This window comes from Podarcis tiliguerta (assembly GCF_965153285.1).
Source record: "Podarcis tiliguerta genome assembly, chromosome: 11".
Taxonomy (NCBI): domain Eukaryota; kingdom Metazoa; phylum Chordata; class Lepidosauria; order Squamata; family Lacertidae; genus Podarcis; species Podarcis tiliguerta.
The window spans coordinates 33,051,611-33,070,058 of record NC_139544.1 but is presented as its reverse complement, the minus strand read 5'-3'; the positions used below and the strand labels follow the sequence as shown (position 1 = coordinate 33,070,058).

General features: G+C 42.8%; 1 protein-coding gene and 1 long non-coding RNA gene across 5 annotated transcripts; one reads left to right on the top strand and one right to left on the bottom strand.

Moving 5' to 3' along the window:
* Positions 1-6,146: 6,146 nt before the first annotated feature.
* Positions 6,147-11,948, bottom strand: LOC310660136. The gene is made up of 3 exons (XR_014503229.1): positions 11,700-11,948; positions 10,116-10,142; positions 6,147-6,166 (listed from the first exon to the last, which is right to left on the bottom strand). It is a non-coding gene; the product is annotated as an uncharacterized lncRNA (long non-coding RNA).
* Positions 11,949-11,958: 10 nt separating this feature from the next.
* On the top strand, positions 11,959-18,221 carry ZCCHC9 (zinc finger CCHC-type containing 9). 4 transcript variants are annotated; one of them, XM_083404355.1, is made up of 6 exons: positions 11,959-12,075; positions 13,357-13,722; positions 15,412-15,562; positions 15,756-15,848; positions 16,904-16,972; positions 17,470-18,221. In XM_083404355.1, the coding sequence occupies exons 2-6, from the start codon at positions 13,363-13,365 to the stop codon at positions 17,586-17,588; spliced, it is 792 nt and encodes a 263-aa protein (XP_083260481.1). In that variant the 5' UTR covers positions 11,959-12,075; positions 13,357-13,362; the 3' UTR covers positions 17,589-18,221. The 4 variants fall into 4 exon arrangements, with proteins under 4 accessions (XP_083260481.1, XP_083260482.1, XP_083260483.1 ...); XM_083404356.1 differs by having other exon boundaries at positions 11,969-12,214; XM_083404357.1 differs by lacking the exon at positions 11,959-12,075 and adding an exon at positions 12,116-12,255.
* The last annotated feature ends 227 nt before the right edge of the window (positions 18,222-18,448 follow it).

Here is an 18,448-nt window from a genome sequence, read left to right as displayed (position 1 = left end):
GGCGGGTGGGTGCACAGATACCCCCACCTCAGCGGAACAGTTTAATGAAGCCCCCTCTGGGGCCTTGATCTGCTAAGGGGTGGGTGGGAGGCTGCCGGGCCTTCAGCTGATTGCCCAGCCCTACTCCATACCGCTCGTGGGAGCCAGTTTGGAGGGCTTGCTCAGCTCAGTGAGGCCCCATACCGCTCTGGTTCATGCAAGCAGGAGCAGTGCGGGGTAGGGCTGGGCAGTTTCAGACATCATGATATATCGGCATATCAGAGAGTTTAGCTGCTGATATAGCATGATGTTGAAAACCAGATACCACCTGTTGCTCTGCAGTGCGGTGGGAAGGAGCAGCATAATATAAAATCCTAGACTAGCAGCTCAGCCATATGTTTACTTGGACGTGATAGCTACTGATTTCAGTGGGATTAATTTCCAAGTACACTTAGGAACATAAGAGTTCTGTAGGATCAGAACAAAAGTTTCTCTAGTCTGGCACTCTGTTCTCCAGTGGCCAACCAGGTGTCACCCAGTTGGATGCTCGCAAGCAAGACGTGAGCATGATCCCCAGCAATCTGTCTTCTGAAGTATACTGTCTCTGATACTGGGAGGTAATACAGACATTATGACTTAGTAGCAATTGGTAGCTTTATCCTCCATGAATCTGCCTAAGGCCGAGCTCCTAGTCTTAGTAATGCTGTTGTTTTTGAGTAATGCAGACCTGAAGTTACATTCGGTGACTAACTAATTACGTAAGTGTAACTGGAGGTGCTGCATTACGCACAACTGCACACAACAAGCCACCAACGACATAATAATCAATATCACCTTCAGATGTCTTTTACATTTTATTTCTTGTCCGTACCCTTTTCCAAGTTTACTCTGCTTTCCATGGCATGCAAAATGGCCTTTCCAGGCATTCTAATAAGCAAATCGGATAGAAATGCGAGAACTCAAATCCCTGTAGCTCTTCACTTGGCATATCCCAGCAACGCTATGCTTTGTTGTTTGTATCAGCCATTGGTGCCACAGTCCCTTCGGCTAGTTTTCAATGAAGCTGGCCGTGTTTCTACCCCAGCCAAGTACATCCTGTTTTTGGCTCCTGCTGTAAATCATTACTTGGAGTGCCACAAGGGTGACAGCTCAAGTGTTTTGCAGAGAAAAGAATCTGGTGAAAATGTGCAGCAGGAGACAAACAGCACAGAGAGCTTGCCAGAGATAAAAGGAGTGTGTTGATTATGATTTCATCCCCACTCGAGAGGGTGGGGGAAGATTTTAAGCATTTATAAATCCTCCAAAGTGTATGCCAATTTTGTATAATTTGCCTCTTTCGTTTATTCCAGTTTCAAATGTCCTACACACCAAGGACATCCTACACATCAGTAATGGGTTCATCTCAGTTTGTGAGGGGTTGGATTAAAACATATATCTGCAATAACAGGTGTGATTTCAACAGTAAATCACAACAGAGAGGATGCATCAGAGACAAACTGGCAGACGTGAATGTTTGTGGAAGCCTTCCAGGACTTATCGAGTCCACTAAAGGAAATCAATATAATAGAAAAGCTGTTGGTGAAGAATAAAGGTTAGGAGAGTAGAGAGAGCAGAGAGGCAAGAGCAGAAGGCAAATGACACAGATGCTGTCTGCAGTTAATCCATTGCTGCTCCTGTACAAGCCCCAGAGAAGAGGGGGAAATAGGCGCCTAGGCAGAGAGAAGAGTCTCCTGGATTGAATCTTATGCACAATGCATTTCACACCCAGTTATATCCACATTTAAAGAAGCGTTTCCCAATCCTGGGTCTCCATATGTTGTTCGACTACAATTCCCATCATCTCTGACCATAGGCTGTGGAAGACTGGCTTAAAGCCCTCTTATAGCACTCTAACCATCATGGCTTCCCCAAAAGAATACTGGGAACTGTAGTTTGTTACTGAGAGTTAGTAAGGGACACTCTAAGAGAGCTACAGTTCCCAGCACCCTTAAATGATAGTTTCAAGTATCCTTTGGGGGAAGCCATGTCTGTTAAAATGATATACAAATGCTCTAAATGTATGGTATGGATATGACCAAAGTTATCCTACAGCCTCTTTGGGATAAAGGAGAACAAGGCCATGCATTTTCAGAAAGATTACATGTAAATGTAGCAAATGTAAGGAAGAAAGATTGATAAAACTCCATCCACATGGTGAGAAAACTGAAATGTGATTAGGATGCTCAGCTAGAGACACAATCAGATTGCTGAATTAATACATGCAAACTCCATTGTCTAGTAACATATTATAATCACATTTTATAGAGAGAGAGAGCGTGCGCGCTATTGACCTTTCATTCAGATAAAACTAGTGCAGATAAAAGGTTATCAAAAGCTGTGGTGCTAGACTGATGAACAAAAGGAATATATATGCATTCTACCCTCACAAATGTGTGTGGAAGAAGATAATAAAAAACGCACAGTACCATTAAAAAAAAATCTTGAAATAAATGATCTAATTCATTTCCCTCTGCCATAGAATCACATTCTATTATTGATCATCTTGGTCGTCGTCCTCTGCACCACGCCTTTAACAACACTGAAAGGTCACCTTGGTAATGCAAGGAATTGGTAACTCTTGAAACCTCTCATTTAATTTGCAACTGGGGAACTACCGTATTTTTCGCCCTATAGGACGCACCGTCCCATAAGGCGCACCTAGTTTTTTGGGGGGGAAATAAAGGAAAAAAATTATTTCCCCCCCAGGCGCGGGGTTGGGGAAGCCCGAGCTTCCCCCGACCCCAGCCCCCAAACAGGCAGCTCTCTGCAAGCCGTGGGAGCCCAGTGCTGGCTCCCGCTGCTAGCGGAGAGGTCCGCGAAGCCTGGACGCGCTGAGCTCACCGCGCGCAGGCTTCAGCATGCAGGCACCTCTCCGCCAGCAGCGGGAGCGCTCCCGCTGCTAGCGGAGAGGTCCGCGAAGCCTGGACGCGCTGAGCTCAGCGCGCGCAGGCTTCGGCATGCAGGCACCTCTCCGGCAGCAGCGGGAGCGCTCCCGCTGCTAGCGGAGAGGTCCGCGAAGCCTGGGCGCGCTGAGCTCAGCGCGCGCAGGCTTCGGCATGCAGGCACCTCTCCGGCAGCAGCGGGAGCGCTCCCGCTGCTAGCGGAGAGGTCCGCGAAGCCTGGGCGCGCTGACCTCAGCGCGCGCAGGCTTCAGCATGCAGGCACCTCTCCGCCAGCAGCGGGAGCGTTCCCGCTGCTAGCGGAGAGGTCCGCGAAGCCTGGGCGCGCTGAGCTCAGCGCGCGCAGGCTTCGGCATGCAGGCACCTCTCCGCCAGCAGCGGGAGCGTTCCCGCTGCTAGCGGAGAGGTCCGCGAAGCCTGGGCGCGCTGAGCTCAGCGCGCGCAGGCTTCGGCATGCAGGCACCTCTCCGCCAGCAGCGGGAGCGCTCCCGCTGCTAGCGAAGAGGTCCGCGAAGCCTGGGCGCGCTGAGCTCAGCGCGCGCAGGCTTCGGCATGCAGGCACGTCTCCGCCAGCAGCGGGAGCGCTCCCGCTGCTGCCGGAGAGGTCCGCGAAGCCTGGGCGCGCTGAGCTCAGCGCGCGCAGGCTTCCGCATGCAGGCACCTCTCCGCCAGCAGCGGGAGCGTTCCCGCTGCTAGCGGAGAGGTCCGCGAAGCCTGGGCGCGCTGAGCTCAGCGCGCGCAGGCTTCAGCATGCAGGCACCTCTCCGCCAGCAGCGGGAGCGCTCCCGCTGCTGCCGGAGAGGTCCGCGAAGCCTGCATTCGCCCCATAGGACGCACCCAGATTTCCCCTTCATTTTTGGAGGGGAAAAAGTGCGTCCTATAGGGCGAAAAATACGGTACTTGTGTTTTTTCAAACTTTCCCAAGAGTCTCCCAGCAGCAGGAAACCCCCTTGCTAACTTGCACTCCCCCCCCCCCCAAAAAAAACTTCTCCAATGCTAGAGAGGTTAAAAAAAAACCAGCAAGAAGAGACCAGGTACCGACTGATTCCCCTCCCCATTAAATCAGAATTGCACACAAGTAAATAAGTTTCAAACAAAAACCAAACACCGAGGAAATGCGAGTTTAATCCTGTAAACTAACTGAGAAGTGATGAGACAAAAACTCATACCTAAGATATTTTCTGCCAAGCTCTGTCTAGTGATGTGAATGGAAGCAGCAGAATAGCAGCTTTCCTAGTATAGCAACTCAGGTATTTGGGAAGGGAGCAGAGATTCATGCCAGTCCATACAAATTCTCATTTAGATGCTTCACTCCATAGTTTATACCAATTCTAAGCATGTTTAATTGAAAGTTAGACCCTTTGGGTACAATGCTGTCATGCTCTAGAAGGGCTTTTAGATCCAGTGAAGTCACTCCCTAATGGAAAAGACGGAAAGACGGTTTTTTGCCCATTCCCCTTTCCCTCCATACCACTTTCTACCTTGTTCTTGAGGATCCTATAACTCTCTGGAGCCGATTTTCAGATGGGAACAGAATGGAGTGGGTATCCATTAGTGGATGCCTCCACTGGACCAGAAGCCTTTCCAAGAGCACAAGGCCACCATTGGCTTCTGAACTTGACTGCATTTATAGGTGATCCTACCCAATCCATGCTTTCAGAAACAAAACAAACAAAGCACAAACAAAAATACAGTCATCCTTCAAAATTTGCACTTTTGCAATACAGTCCTTCAGCTAAGCTATGTGTACAAAAATGCATATATTAAAGCAAAAGTGTTCATAAAAAACACATACACTCATGAAAATAGCATACAGAAATTCATTATATAAAGGAAAATTCCTTTGCAAAAATGTGTATCTTAGACAAAATTACTTATAAAGATGTGTATGTTGGGGGGGGGGAATCTCACTAAAATGCTGCTGAATTTTCATGACGTTTTTTAAACATCCCACACTGATAAGGAAATATGGGGAACTGCCTTATACTGAATCAAACCATTGAGCAATCTAGCTCAGAATTATCTACTCACTCCCACTCCCATTCACAAAGTATCCAGTCTGCTCCTATTGCTGGTTTGGGTGCTGTGTACACACAGTTTGCCACTATAGTGTATTTATCTTGTCATTTCTTATGGCATATTGCATATTGATGCATTGTCCCCTGCAAAAAACCCCAACAGTTTCAATTTGAAGAGAATAATAATTACCTTGCTATGTTTCAGCTGGCAATACATACACAGTCTGACTAATCTTTCAGAAAGGGATATTCCCAGTCCTACCTGGAGATGTTGAAAATTGAACCTAGGACCTTCCAGAAGAACAGATGTCCTGCTGCTCAGTTTTGGCCCTTTGTCATCTTGGCTGCGAGTTCTGGAAGACTTGCAACCTTGCCTTGCAGGCCTTTCCCCACCTGGCCTGGGAGGGTGGGGCCCTGACTGACTCCAGCTGCAGAAGCTGAAACTGATGAAAGTCTATTGAGCTGGGGTTTTTGTTCAGGGTTTTTGTTGTTGTTGGGGGTGGGGTTGTTGCTGTTTTTGATATTAATTTTTTGTATCTTAATTTTAGATCTTCTTATTATTTAATATATGTGGAAACAGTTTAATTTGGTTTTGTACTTTTTGATGTTTTACTAATTGTTTATGGCTGTTTGTGTTATGCTTGTAACAAAATGTGTTTTTATGCTACAAGCCACCTTGAGCATGGTTTAAATGATGGAAAGGCAGCATACAAATAAAATTGTGTATGTATGTATCTCTTGCTTAGTCTGTAGGTTGATCTGAAAAGCATTAGAAATTCAAAGTGTTATTAAAAAGGAAAAATAGCTCTAATGAATCAGTGATAACCATAGTCAAATGGTTAGATTTTATCAATACAGTTATTGTTGGACTTACATCTGTAGGAAATACTGTTGTTGCAGTCAAATATACATTTTATATACTTTACAGTAATTTCAGTGGGGCTTGGAGGAAAAATATCTGTATTGTACCCACACATGATTCATGCCACAGATAAGCTGCCGTGGAAACCAATTATTTCACTAAACTCTCAAGTACTGTGGCAAGAAGTCAGTATTTATTTTGCAGTTTATTAAAATCCATTTCAAAATGTCATTCATTGATTATTCTTTTCTCTATTAAACGCACTCTAATGATTTTTAAACCAAGGCCAGTTCTTTCTGTAGGGAAGGAAGCATTTAATAATAAAACAAACTGTTTCTTTGTACATATCTCCATCTACTGGTAAAACTCTGTAAAGCAGAAAGGAACATTTCAGCAAAGAGAAGGAAATATTATTGATAAGCTTGATAAGTTAATAATATTTTATCAGAAATTTTTAACAGGAAGTACAGTATTTGACTCAATAACAAGGACAGAGTATATCTTTTGCACAGGTGTATAACTAAGAAAAGCGGGTTATTAGTATGCACAGCAAATTGAACGAGGGTATATTACTCCATAGGCTGTTCCATTATATTAACTTTTGCCTTAAGGCCACATTAAATGATACCAACTTCCGAAAAAGAGAAGCAATAGGATGGAAACTGCAGGTTGGACATGTGCTCTGCCAGGGTTATTTTGAAGTGGTACAATGAATCTTATAAATATACACCATTTTATTGAAATCTTTATTATACAAAATTTAAGGGGGAAATAACTTCATGTTAATAAACATCAATTTTTACAGTGGTACCTCGGGTTAAGAACTTAATTCGTTCTGGAGGTCTGTTCTTAACCTGAAACTGTTCTTAACCTGAAGCACCACTTTAGCTAATGGAACCTCCTTCTGCCGCTGCGCCGCCACTGCATGATTTCTGTTCTCATCCTGAAGCAAAGTTCTTAACCCAAGGTACTATTTCTGGGTTAGCGGAGTCTGTAACCTGAAGCGTGTGTAACCTGAAGCGTTTGTAACACAAGGTACTACTGTATTTTAAAGATTTTGTTTTAACATTTCATGTTGGAAATAATAAAACAAAGCAGAACGCAAAGCAAGTAAAATATGTAAATAAAGTAGGATTTCTTCAGGAAGAGAAATGAAAATATCAAAACAGAAGTCTTCCCCTACTTTCAAAAAAGTGGGAAGGAAATAGATCAGGAGTGATAATAAGTTCTCAATAAATATAAGATGGAATATTTAATGGGCCTGTGATCATACCTCAGTAAACTCCAGGAAATGAATATTTGCTTTTCATAAGTATTTAAGAGTTTTTATTTCTACAACAGATATGTGCCACTTAACCAGGGGTAGCAGGGAACCTGTGACCCTCCAGGTGTTACTGGATGACAACTCCCATCATCCTGGAGCACCAGCATCCTGGAGCACTTGGGCTGAAGGAAGGTGGAACTGACAACACCTGGAGGGCTACAGGTTCCTTGTCCCCTCCCATCTCAGGGAATGGAACTTCCACATTCCATGTGTGTGTGTGAATAAGTAGGCAGGAATGTTCATGAATAGCTTTTTTTATGAAATTATTTTAGTGTTTCTACAGATGCACTTGACACAACCTTGATGGCGGAAAGTGAGGAGGAATTAAAGAACCTTTATTGAGGGTGAAAGAGGAGAGCGCAAAATATGCTCTGAAGCTCAACATCAAAAAAACGAAGATCAGGGCCGCTGGTCCCATCACCTCCTGGCAAATAGAAGGGGAAGAAATGGAGGCAGTGAGAGATTTTACTTTCTTGGGCTCCATGATCACTGCAGATGGCGACAGCAGCCACGAAATTAAAAGACGCCTGCTTCTTGGGAGAAAAGCAATGATAAACCTAGACAGCACCTTAAAAAGTAGAGACATCACCTTGCCAACAAAGGTCCGTATAGTAAAAGTTATGGATTTCCCAATAGTGATGTATGGAAGTGAGAGCTGGACCATAAAGAAGGCTGATCACCGAAGAATTGATGCTTTTGAATTATGTTGCTGGAAAAGACTCTTGAGAGTCCCATGGACTGCAAGAAGAACAAACCTATCCATTCTTAAGGAAATCAACCCTGAGTGCTCACTGGAAGGACAGATCATGAAGCTGAGGCTCCAATATTTTGGCCACCTCATGAGAAGAGAAGACTCCCTGGAAAAGACCCTAATGTTGGGAAAGATGGAGGGCACAAGGAGAAGGGGACGACAGAGGACGAGATGGTTGGATAGTGTTCTTGAAGCTACCAGCATGAGTTTGACCAAACTGCGGGAGGCAGTGGAAGACAGAAGTGCCTGGCATGCTCTGGTCCATGGGCACGAAGAGTCGGACACGACTAAACGACTAAACAACAACAACACAGATGCACTCTTTCCACTGGTAACAGTTCTATCAATAATACCTGCCTCTCAACCAGTTTTGATGGAGCTGAGAATTAGGCACCAAGCACTGTCTCAGTGTCGCCTAGTAACTTTCCTGCATTTCTAATGGCAGCTCTATAAGATACGTATATAGAAGTATGAGCAGCCTGGTCCTTTACAGAGTAAGAGAAATCTTAATCCGCTGAAAATCAATATCACACTTAACCCTATACATAGAATCAGACTATAAAGCTTAACTTTTGAAATTAGAAACTCCCAAACATTCACGTTACTGTACTTGTAAATAATAACTGCCAACTGTAGGAGCATGCTCCCTCTAGTGGAAAATTTAGTAATAGCTTCAAATAATTCATCAGCTGGCCATCTGTCCTAAACATTTGAACCAGTGCCTAGGAGATTCCTGGGGCATCATATTCTACAACCCTAACTTATGGGAATTTTTGTGATGTGGTCATTTTAGAACACAGCTGTGTATCCTATTGTAAGCAACTATTTTGGCACAGGCAATATGCTAACTTGGAACTAAAACTCATTGAGTTCACTTACTCCAAAGTAAATATAAATAAGCATGAACTGGCCATATTCAGGCATTATACTATACCCTAGGTTAGTGTTATAAAGAATGTGCCATGTCAAGTCTTGGGCTTGTGTGCTCCCGCTTCCTTGTCCCACTTCTTCCAAATGTGAGGAGAGTTAAGAGTTTCCAATTTGATCTGGAACAAACCTCCTTTCCTATCTAAATACAAGAACTTGTGGTTTTTACCAATTACATTTAGTTAACAAATCAGGATATCAAACCATGGTTTGATCCTGCTTGAATTATACAGTAATTTGTACAAACTGCAGTTTTCTACACTCAGATGAAAGCCTGCAACTGGGACTTTTAATTGTCACTCCATCCTGTGTAAGGGAGGAGACAAGTGAAAGAAAAAAGGTGTGGCGCCTTTTCATCAGAGCAAATAATGGTTTATCGCAATATGGACTGCTATCATAGATTAACCAATCATAAACATAAGAAAATAAAAACAAATATTTTACCTTGGCGGAGTTTTTGAGGCTGTGGGTTTTGTTCATTTTTCAGGGCATACATGCTCAGGAACTTCCCTATTTTCCCCAACAATAACCGTCTACCCACCTGGTAAATGACACTGACTGTTTTTGAGTTGCAGTTGTCCTAAGTACATACAACTCAACTCACAGTGAGATTAAACCTGCTATTCAACAATCTTGGGTTTCAGCAGCCTTAAAACCTAGATGGCCGGAAAGTGAGGTGTCAATGTCAAAATAAAAACAAGGCTGTTTACAGTCTGCCTCCCAACAATTCTGTTTAAGAAGCCAAAGCAGGGCAGGAGGGTGGGGTGAGGGATGGGTGGGGAGAGTGTGACAGACATCCTGGCATTGACTCTTGATGAGAACAAGGATGTTCCCGTAATTGCAAAAGTGCTCCTATTTCGTGTGTGAACTTCTGGCATCTACAGTCATGGGAAACAGAAAGTGCACCCGCTTTGAATTCTGTGGTTTTACATATCAGGACATAATAGCCATCATCTGTTCCTTAGCAGGTCTTAAAATTAGGTAAATATAATCTCAGATGAACAACACATGGCATAAGCAAATCAGTCCCTTAAGCTTAAGCTAAGAAATAGTACTCTCTATGAAATTGAATATCAATATACGTATCAAGGCTTCAAGATTAGACCACTGAAGAAGCCCGGAAAACTACCTTGGGAGTGTGCTACCTGCAAGCCCCTGTAAAAGGGCCCCATCGGGGGTGAACAGCGGCCTCTTGATTACTTGGACTGCCAGGGCAAAACAGGTGCAAAACGCTGGCACCCTGTCTACAACTTCATTAACATCCATTTACAACTTCACTAGCATCTCTCGGTATTGTGAACAACACCAAACTTACCTTTTGTTGGTCTCTTCATGAACTTACCTAAAAAGATAAAGAAAACAAAAGACTGAGTTAAGCATTTGAAAAATCTATTGAAATCAGACATTTTAAGTTCATCTTAGACTGGGTAGTTTGCAAGTTTCTGTGGCTTTGCACAAGGTTTTGTATTTTTCTCAGAAGATTGATAAAGAATGTATAATTATTTTGGTAATTATTGTGTGTTTATTAGTCGCCAACGTGTTCCATAGGAATTCGTGGCTAAACAGCAGATAGGAGCTGCTAATCAGATGCCCTTGCAAGTGTGCCCACCTCTATAAAAGCCAAAGTTTTAGCAGTTGGCTGGCTGGAGCATTCAGGTGTATTTTAACACAATGCCAACGAGGAAAGATGACACATTGCTCTTAGAGTAGCAAGTGCTGTCACCTATGAAACTGGGAAGGGTTCTAAGGCCATTTCCAACTAATTTTAAGTCCATCATTCTACCGTGAAAAAGATTATGCAAAAGTGAAAAACTTTTAAAACAGTTGCCAGACATCTCAGGAGTGGACGTCCCAGCAAATTCACCCCCAGGTCAGAACATGCAATGCTCAGAAAAATTGCAAAAAACGCTCTGTAGGCCTCAGTTAGAATGTTAAATGTTAAAGTTCATGACTGTGCAATTAGAAAAAGACTGAACAAGTATGGTTTGTTTGAAAGGGTTTCCAGGAGAAAGCCTCGTCTCTCTAAAAAGAACATGGCAGCTCGGCTTTGGTTTGCAAAGTTGCAGCCGAACAAACCACAAGACTTCTGAACAATGTCCTTTGGACAGACAAGACCCAAGTGGAGATGTTTGGCCATAATGCACAGCACCATGTTTAGCAAAATCCAAACACAGCATATCAGCACAAGCACCTCATACCAACTGTCTAGCACCATGGTGGAGGGGTGGTGATTTGGGTTTGTTTTTCAGCCACGGGTCCTGGGGACCTTGCAGTCATTGAGCTGACCATGAACTCCTCTGTATACCACAGTAGTCTAGAGTCAAATGAGAGGCCATCTGCCCGACAGCTGAAACTTGGCTGAAATTGGGTCATGCAACAGGACAAGGATCCCAAGCACACCAGCAAATGTACAACAGAATTGCTGAAAAAGAACAGAACCAAGGTGTTGCAATGGCCCAGTCAAAACCCAGACGTCAATCCAATTGAAATACTGCGTGGGACCTTCGGAGAGCTGTGCATAAAGAAATGCCAGCAAACCTCAATGAACAGAAGCAACACTGTGAAGGACACGTCAAAATTCCTCCACAATGATGTGAGAGGCTAATAAAGTCCTGCAGAAAACAATTACTTCATGTTATTGCTGCTCAAGGTGGTTCTACAAGCTATTGAATCATAAGATGTACAAATGCTTTTTCACACACAGCTTTTCCATTTTGGCTTTATTTCTGTTAAATACATCAATGAGACGGTGTAATACATCGTGTGTTGCCCTTCATCTGAGGTTGTATTTAGCTAACTCTAAGACCTGCCAAGAAACAGATGAGTTCGTTATTACGACTTCACATGCAACACCACAGAATTCAAATTCTTTTTCCCATGACTGTATGCGCTTACTTACAGCTACATTAATAGGAAACCAAGAAATGAGGGAAACGCATGGTGGCTTTCTTTTGCCGCCGCCCACTCCGCCTACACCTGCAATCCTATACAGAGCCCGGCTCTTTTCAGCCCACTGAGGCGCAGTGTGCTGCGCGCGCCTAACCCCGCACAGCGCCAGGCTGAGCCAGCACATAACCTCGCGCTTCCCGCCTGTTGCTTCAGCTTCCGCCCGCGCCTGGTCCCATGGCAACCGCTCCGCCTCCACCCACCCACCTACCTACCGGAAGTGCAGCAGTTCGGGCTCCGGACGTTTCCGGTGCCGCTCTCTCCCTCCCAGGCTGTGCGTTTCGTCTGCGCCGGAGGCTTTCCGTGGCGCTTCTCGCCTCCTGACCCCGGTGAGTGAGGGACCTCTTGCTCGGGAGGCGGGGAAGGCGAAGCGGCGCCTGGAGCCGCTGGACACTTGCTTCAGGAGACACCCAGAGCTCGGCTGCTGCCCCTGAAGGCCTGAGTGCCGGGGGCTCCTCCGTTCCCACGGTAGCTGCTCCGCACGTGTCCGCGGAAGTGAACATGCCCAGGTCGGGGTTGGGTGAGGTCCCGGGCGGAGACCCTGCAGACTTCAGGCTTGTTGTCGGATCTATTTCGGGTTTATTATTATTATTACCCTGGGGTGTTTCTGAGTCTTTGCTGAGTCCCCGGAATTTTTGGTCAATGCCAGAACCAGGTTCGCAAGTCATAAATCATGGTGGTCGTTTCCCACCCTGTCGCTTTAAAGCAGTCTTATTTATAGTAGGGAGAAGGATGCTAAGCCACTGCTGCCTTGCAGCTATAACTCGTTCCTCGAGAAAACCCCGAGGATAAATCTGTACCCGCTGTCTTGCAGGACATCTTTGGGAGAAGAGAAGGCTAAGGCTACACAAAACCCCAAATGGTGTCCCCAAAGACAGTTGGATGGCACTTTGTACTCCTCCTTATGGCAACTCCTGCAGGCAAGCTGGTGCCAAATGTATTGCTCTGCTTTCCTTTGGACCACATCAGTGAGGCCAAGAGGGGGATTTGTTGTCTGGGCAGCCAAGGACCTCCATACACATTGCCCAGGCTTGCACCCTGGAGAGGTCAGTTCGGTGCCGCTAATGCAGCAAAAACAATGCGGGAGGCAGCCATAACAAGTTACCCGTCTCTACAGCCACAGTAGGCACTGTGATTCTCCAACTGTTTAACTTAAGCCTTGGAAATCCACTCCACTGTCTCTGGACAGACAGATGGCAACAATTTAGGGAAGGATCTGTGGGTTAGCATTTTCTAGCTTATAGGTGGGCACTAGCAACCCTTGCCCGTCTGTTTCAAGTCATCCAGATCTACTTGCCAGTAGATCGCACTCTTAATTTCTGCCCGTCACTTTGTCTCCAGTTGGTCTCCAGTTCCCCTCAGACTGGGAACTGAAAGGGTAAAGATTGGATCTGAGGCACTGCCCAGAGGGAAATAAAAGGAGGCCTGATTCTGTTCTCTGCTTATCCCCCCCCCCCCCATGTTGTGGACTACAACTCCTATCAGCCCCAGCTAGCACAGTTGTGCTGGTCTAAACAAATAGAAATGCTTATTCAGTTCTGGGTCCACCTCATTAATCAAGGCTGAACCTAATCCAGTCATGTGAACCTAACATCTTTTAAATCTCACAGGAAGTCATGACCAGGTGGGCACGAGCAAATGTCACCCACAACAAGAAGGCTCTGGATGCAACACCATGGGAACATATGAAAAATGATGCCACCGGAAGCGCGACAACAGATAGAAAGCAAAGCTCTTCAGACAACTTTTCCTTGAGAAGTACTCAAGGGAAGAAGAAAAATAAGAAGAAAAAAGACTATACGAATGAAGATGTCAACGGTTTTATGGAATATTTAAAACAGAACTCTCAGACATTGCATAAAGGAGAGGTGATCAACAGCCGTGAAGCAAGGGATGAAATAGCAACAGCTTTGAAAAAGGACCGGCGGCGAGAGGGGAGAAGAGTGAAAAGGCAGGAAATGAAAAAGAACACAATGGTAAGCTGATGTTCCATTGTTATTTCTTTCTTTTGGTGCCCATTACTTTTTTTTTTTCATAGTGCAAATGACACTACTCAGTCACATAAGTGAGATCACAATAATTTGTCTCAGTCCAGATAACTATTAGTGAACACATTTGTGTCTTGGCTTCCATTTATTATTGAGCATGCTTTAGCACAGGGATGGGGAACTTATGGCCCTACAGATATAGTTGGACTCAAACTCCCATCAGTCTCAGCCCATCATCTGAAGGGCCACAGGTTCCCCACTTTAGCATGAAAATAGGTTTTCTCCTCATGTTGCAGTCTTGTGTACACAGCACAACTTTATCTACTTGTAAAAAGCTTGTTTCTGAATTAGATTGGCGGTTTCTGGATCTGCATGTATGTTTAGTGCTCAGATATTCTTTAATGTTTTAACAGACTTTGTTTTGCTTTGAATATTCAAAATTATTAAAGCTGAACTAGAAATTTATGTTTGTTCTGCTATAATTAAATATTTTGTTATACTTAACTGTTCATGAGCTGAGGAAGTTTGTATTTCTATTACTGTAGTCAGCACTCTCAATTTTTGTTGTGTCTTTATTCTCTCTTTTATAGCAGAGTGATAATTCAGTCATCCTACCGATTGTAGGGATGGGAAATAAAATACTGATAAATGAAAGTTATGAGTTTTATGCACAATAGTAATGCTTTCTATAGCAGTTTTCATCTACAGATTACATTACAACTGATACAAATGCAGAATCAATTTATGCAGTTCAGATCACAGTAAGAGAGCTGTAAAAGCAGCTGTCTATAGAGAAAATCACTCATGAGGACTTTCAGAAGTCATGCACAGCAGGGAGAAACCAAATTCTTTATTTTATGTTTCTTTACCGCCCCTGTGTGTTAGGTTAGGTTTATAAAGAGTGATGGCACTTATAATCCAATAGTTTAGTTATGCTACTTCACTGGGCATGATTATATTCTGGAGCAATATCACCTTTCCAGAATTCACAAAGCATTTAGGGGATGATTATGATGTAGAATTTGGTACTCTTGACATCAGTTTATAGAGTCATTTAATGGGCATGTATACTTTGGCTACCCATTTCAGTGTAATTTTCTGGAGTGATAAATCCATAAGCTAGCTCCTACTCAAGGTTAAATAGATAAATGTGTGTAATTTGTTGTGCTTAAGTATGGTTTGTGGAACTGCTTTCAAATGGGGTTCTATGGGTGTCTCGGGTTATACTTAGTGCTAGAAAAAGGGTTATGTCATTGAATGTTTAGGATTCTCAGCAAGAAGGTGTGTGCCTTTGGCTTTTCTCTGGATAGGTTACTCAAATACCGTTGTTAAATGAGAGGCTTGGTGAGAAGAATGGCTTTGCTCTTCAGGAATCTTAACTTCAGATGAATGCCCAAATTAGACATGGTGTTAAAGATATAGTGCAGTTCTTTAAAAATCCAAATTCCATCAGTTTGGGTGGTGCCATTAACCTGCATGTTAAATGCAAATATTAACCCTAAAACACTGGGGCTGTGTTACTCTGAACTATGCATCACTGGCTGCTACTTCATCAGATCTCATTGGTTGGGGGGGGGGGAGGTAAGATTCATTTGAAATGGGGCTAGCAGAAAAAGAGATTGCTTTCAGTTCATATCTGTTTCTGCTCACTTAGTAATTCACCTTGTATCGCCAAAGGTGTGCTTCCACTGCAGAAAGCCAGGACATGGTGTGGCAGATTGCCCAGCTGTACTCGAAAGCCAAGATATGGGAACTGGAATTTGTTACCGCTGTGGATCTACAGAGCATGAAATCAACAAATGCAGAGCAAAAATAGATCCTGCTCTTGGTATGTGTAATATCTACAACCCGATTGAATGTTGGGCATGGTAAAAGTTACATGCCTGTCTCAATATTTTTCAACAATTCACATAGTATTAATGATTCTAACCATTCTAGATTACAGTAATGCTGGCTCACTGCAGTGTCTTATATAATATTAGTGTGGATATTTTGATTGTAACATCATTGAATTCTTACAGGTGAATTTCCATATGCAAAATGCTTCATTTGTGGTGAGATGGGACATCTCTCAAGGTCATGTCCTGATAATCCTAAAGGACTCTATGCTGAAGGTGAGTGCAACTGTTGCAAACCCCCCCCCCCTCCTCTACCAAAAAGATAACTAAGTTGATGGACATGAGAGTACTCCCCCTTTCTTAGTTCTTAGAAATTAAATGAGAGAGCTTTATCATTGGTGACCTTGTATGCTTCTCACCATTGTTTGGGAATTTTGGCTCATTGTCAAAGACATTGTTCACCCCTTATCACGAGTATTTTTGTACTGGTTACTTGAGAAGCAGTTCTAAAATTCCAAATGGATTCCCATATAGGTTTTTCAAAGTATTTACATTTAATGGGGGGGGGGAACCCACTTAATTTTAGAGATACAGCAGAGTAGTATTCCATTATTCTCTTTAAATGTCGGCCATACTGATCCTGACCCAGAAAACCCGTAACACACCTATCTGTGCATGTACATATAGCATAGATTGTTATCAATTCCCCACCACATGCACACAAATCATAGCAACTGCAGTATCACACGCTACATCATGAAATGCATTAAAAAACAATTTGCTAAGTATAAAATATCAATATAATATATATCTGGAAAGCTTAAGATAACCAAAGTTACCATTTGCAAGAGCAGTAACCGGAAATGTCAAAATAATGAATCATTGGGTCGCGATTCGTAGAACAATAGGAACTCATTGTCTCAATAGAATCAAACTTCTTGATAGGATCTCATTTCGTTGCTAATCAAGAAATTAGATTCTGTTTGTTTTAGCTTAAATTGAACAATGGACATTTGGACTCTGTGTATATTATATATATAACTGCCAACTGAAATAACATTTGTGCATAAAAGTGTATGCTACAACAAATCTTGTTAGCCTGTTGTAGCAAAACCCGTGAAGAACCTTGTGGTCCCTTAAAACTAACACAGCTGCCCATCTTAATCAGCCTTGTAGTTTTGATGTGATGGAGCTCAAAAATACTAATAGTGAGTTTTGCTTCCTTTTGTTTATGAATTGTAAACTTGCTCTGTACACTTGACATTTGTTAATATGATTCATATACTGTGGTTAAATACTTCTTCTGTGTGGGTGTGTTTTATCTTCTACAGGAGGTGCTTGCAGGATCTGTGGATCTGTTGAGCACTTTAAAAAAGATTGTCCAGAGAATCAAAATGCAGGTGAGGGATAAAATAATTTCTGTTTATCCTAAAGCGTAGTTATATACCTGTGATCCATTCTATATAAATAGTGAACTTGACTACTGATTATGAGTTATAAAACGAGTGGTACAACCCTCAATTTCACCTTATTGACCACATTTTTAAACAGGCCATTAACTGGGGGTGTAATGCTAACTCTACATAGTGCATCGACTGTTGCAGGTAGAGATTGCATTCATTTTGATACACTTAATTTCTGTATGGTTGATACGAAGCAAGTGACATACAGAATTGAATAATCAGTTTCAGTGTTATACTGCATTGGAATTTGCAACTTGTTGCTGTCAGAAAGTCTTGTACAAAACCCCCATTGGTTTCATTGAGACTTACTTTGGAGTAAAGAGCATAAACTGCATAAACTGTAAAACTGCAATGCTGAATTACATATAAGTATTCCTCAGCATTTGGATCAGAAAGCTGATTTCTTAAGTATTCATTTATTTTTCCTTTCCTAGATCGAGTGGCAACTGTTGGACGATGGCTCAAAGGAATGAGTGCAGATTACCAAGAGGTTTTAGACAGCCCTAAACCGCAAAAACCAAAACCAAAAATAGCTAAAGTTGTTAACTTTTGACAACTGCTGTCTGGCATCATTCTTTACAACAATTGTCAGTGTTTGGCTTAAAGTTATAGTACTAAAAATGGACTGTGAACTGTAGTTCCAGAATAAGCCATAACTGCACTCTCCTAAGTGATGATCACTTATAAAACCCTAATTTAAATGGAAGCTTCCTAGAGAAGAGAGGAAATGCTTTGTCAGAAGATAAACTGCAGCAAGTGACTGCATAACAGTATATCTCTGAACAGAAAGTTAATCTATGCAATTGCTGGTTTTCCAACCAGCGTGTCACTGGGTAATATAACATGTTACTCGGTGGAGAGTAGTGATACCAATAAACAAATGGGAAGGAAAGCTAATAGGTCAATCTGCTTTTCGTAAATGAAACTTGTGCGACGACAGAAGGTATCTCAAAATGAAACTGAGTCTTATTTTAACGTTGAGGTTCTTGACCTCACCCTGAACACGGGAATGAGACCACAGATGAATAGCCAAAAGCAAAGTTAAAACATTGGTGGTAGCAGGGTTGATCTTGCAGATTGAACAACAATGAAATGATTGTATGTTTTTTTTAGTTGAATTAAATACTTGATGAAGCCATTTCCCTCCCCCACAAATAAACCAGTGTAATAAAACCACATGTATCAAGTTCTTGAGTTTTCTGAATAATTGTATTCTTTGCAGTGTTATAGTTTGCAATTTCATTTATGTTAACTACTTGCTGTCTGCTGTGACATCTGGATAATCACAGATTTAGTCTTTAACTACCATTCTCTCCTTACAAATTACTTACACTTCAACAGTTCCAAAGTGTATTTCCCGGATGATCTGTTAATGGCACTGCCCATGTGGCTTCTGGAAGTACTTTTCTCAGC

Bases quoted from the DNA above. Each gene is read 5' to 3' on its own strand.
- ZCCHC9 (XM_083404355.1), top strand. From the start codon at position 13,363: ATGACCAGGTGGGCACGAGCAAATGTCACCCACAACAAGAAGGCTCTG. The intron at 15,563-15,755 runs GTATGTGTAATA...GAATTCTTACAG, and splicing joins AAAAATAGATCCTGCTCTTG to GTGAATTTCCATATGCAAAA. The intron at 16,973-17,469 runs GTGAGGGATAAA...TTCCTTTCCTAG, and splicing joins TCCAGAGAATCAAAATGCAG to ATCGAGTGGCAACTGTTGGA.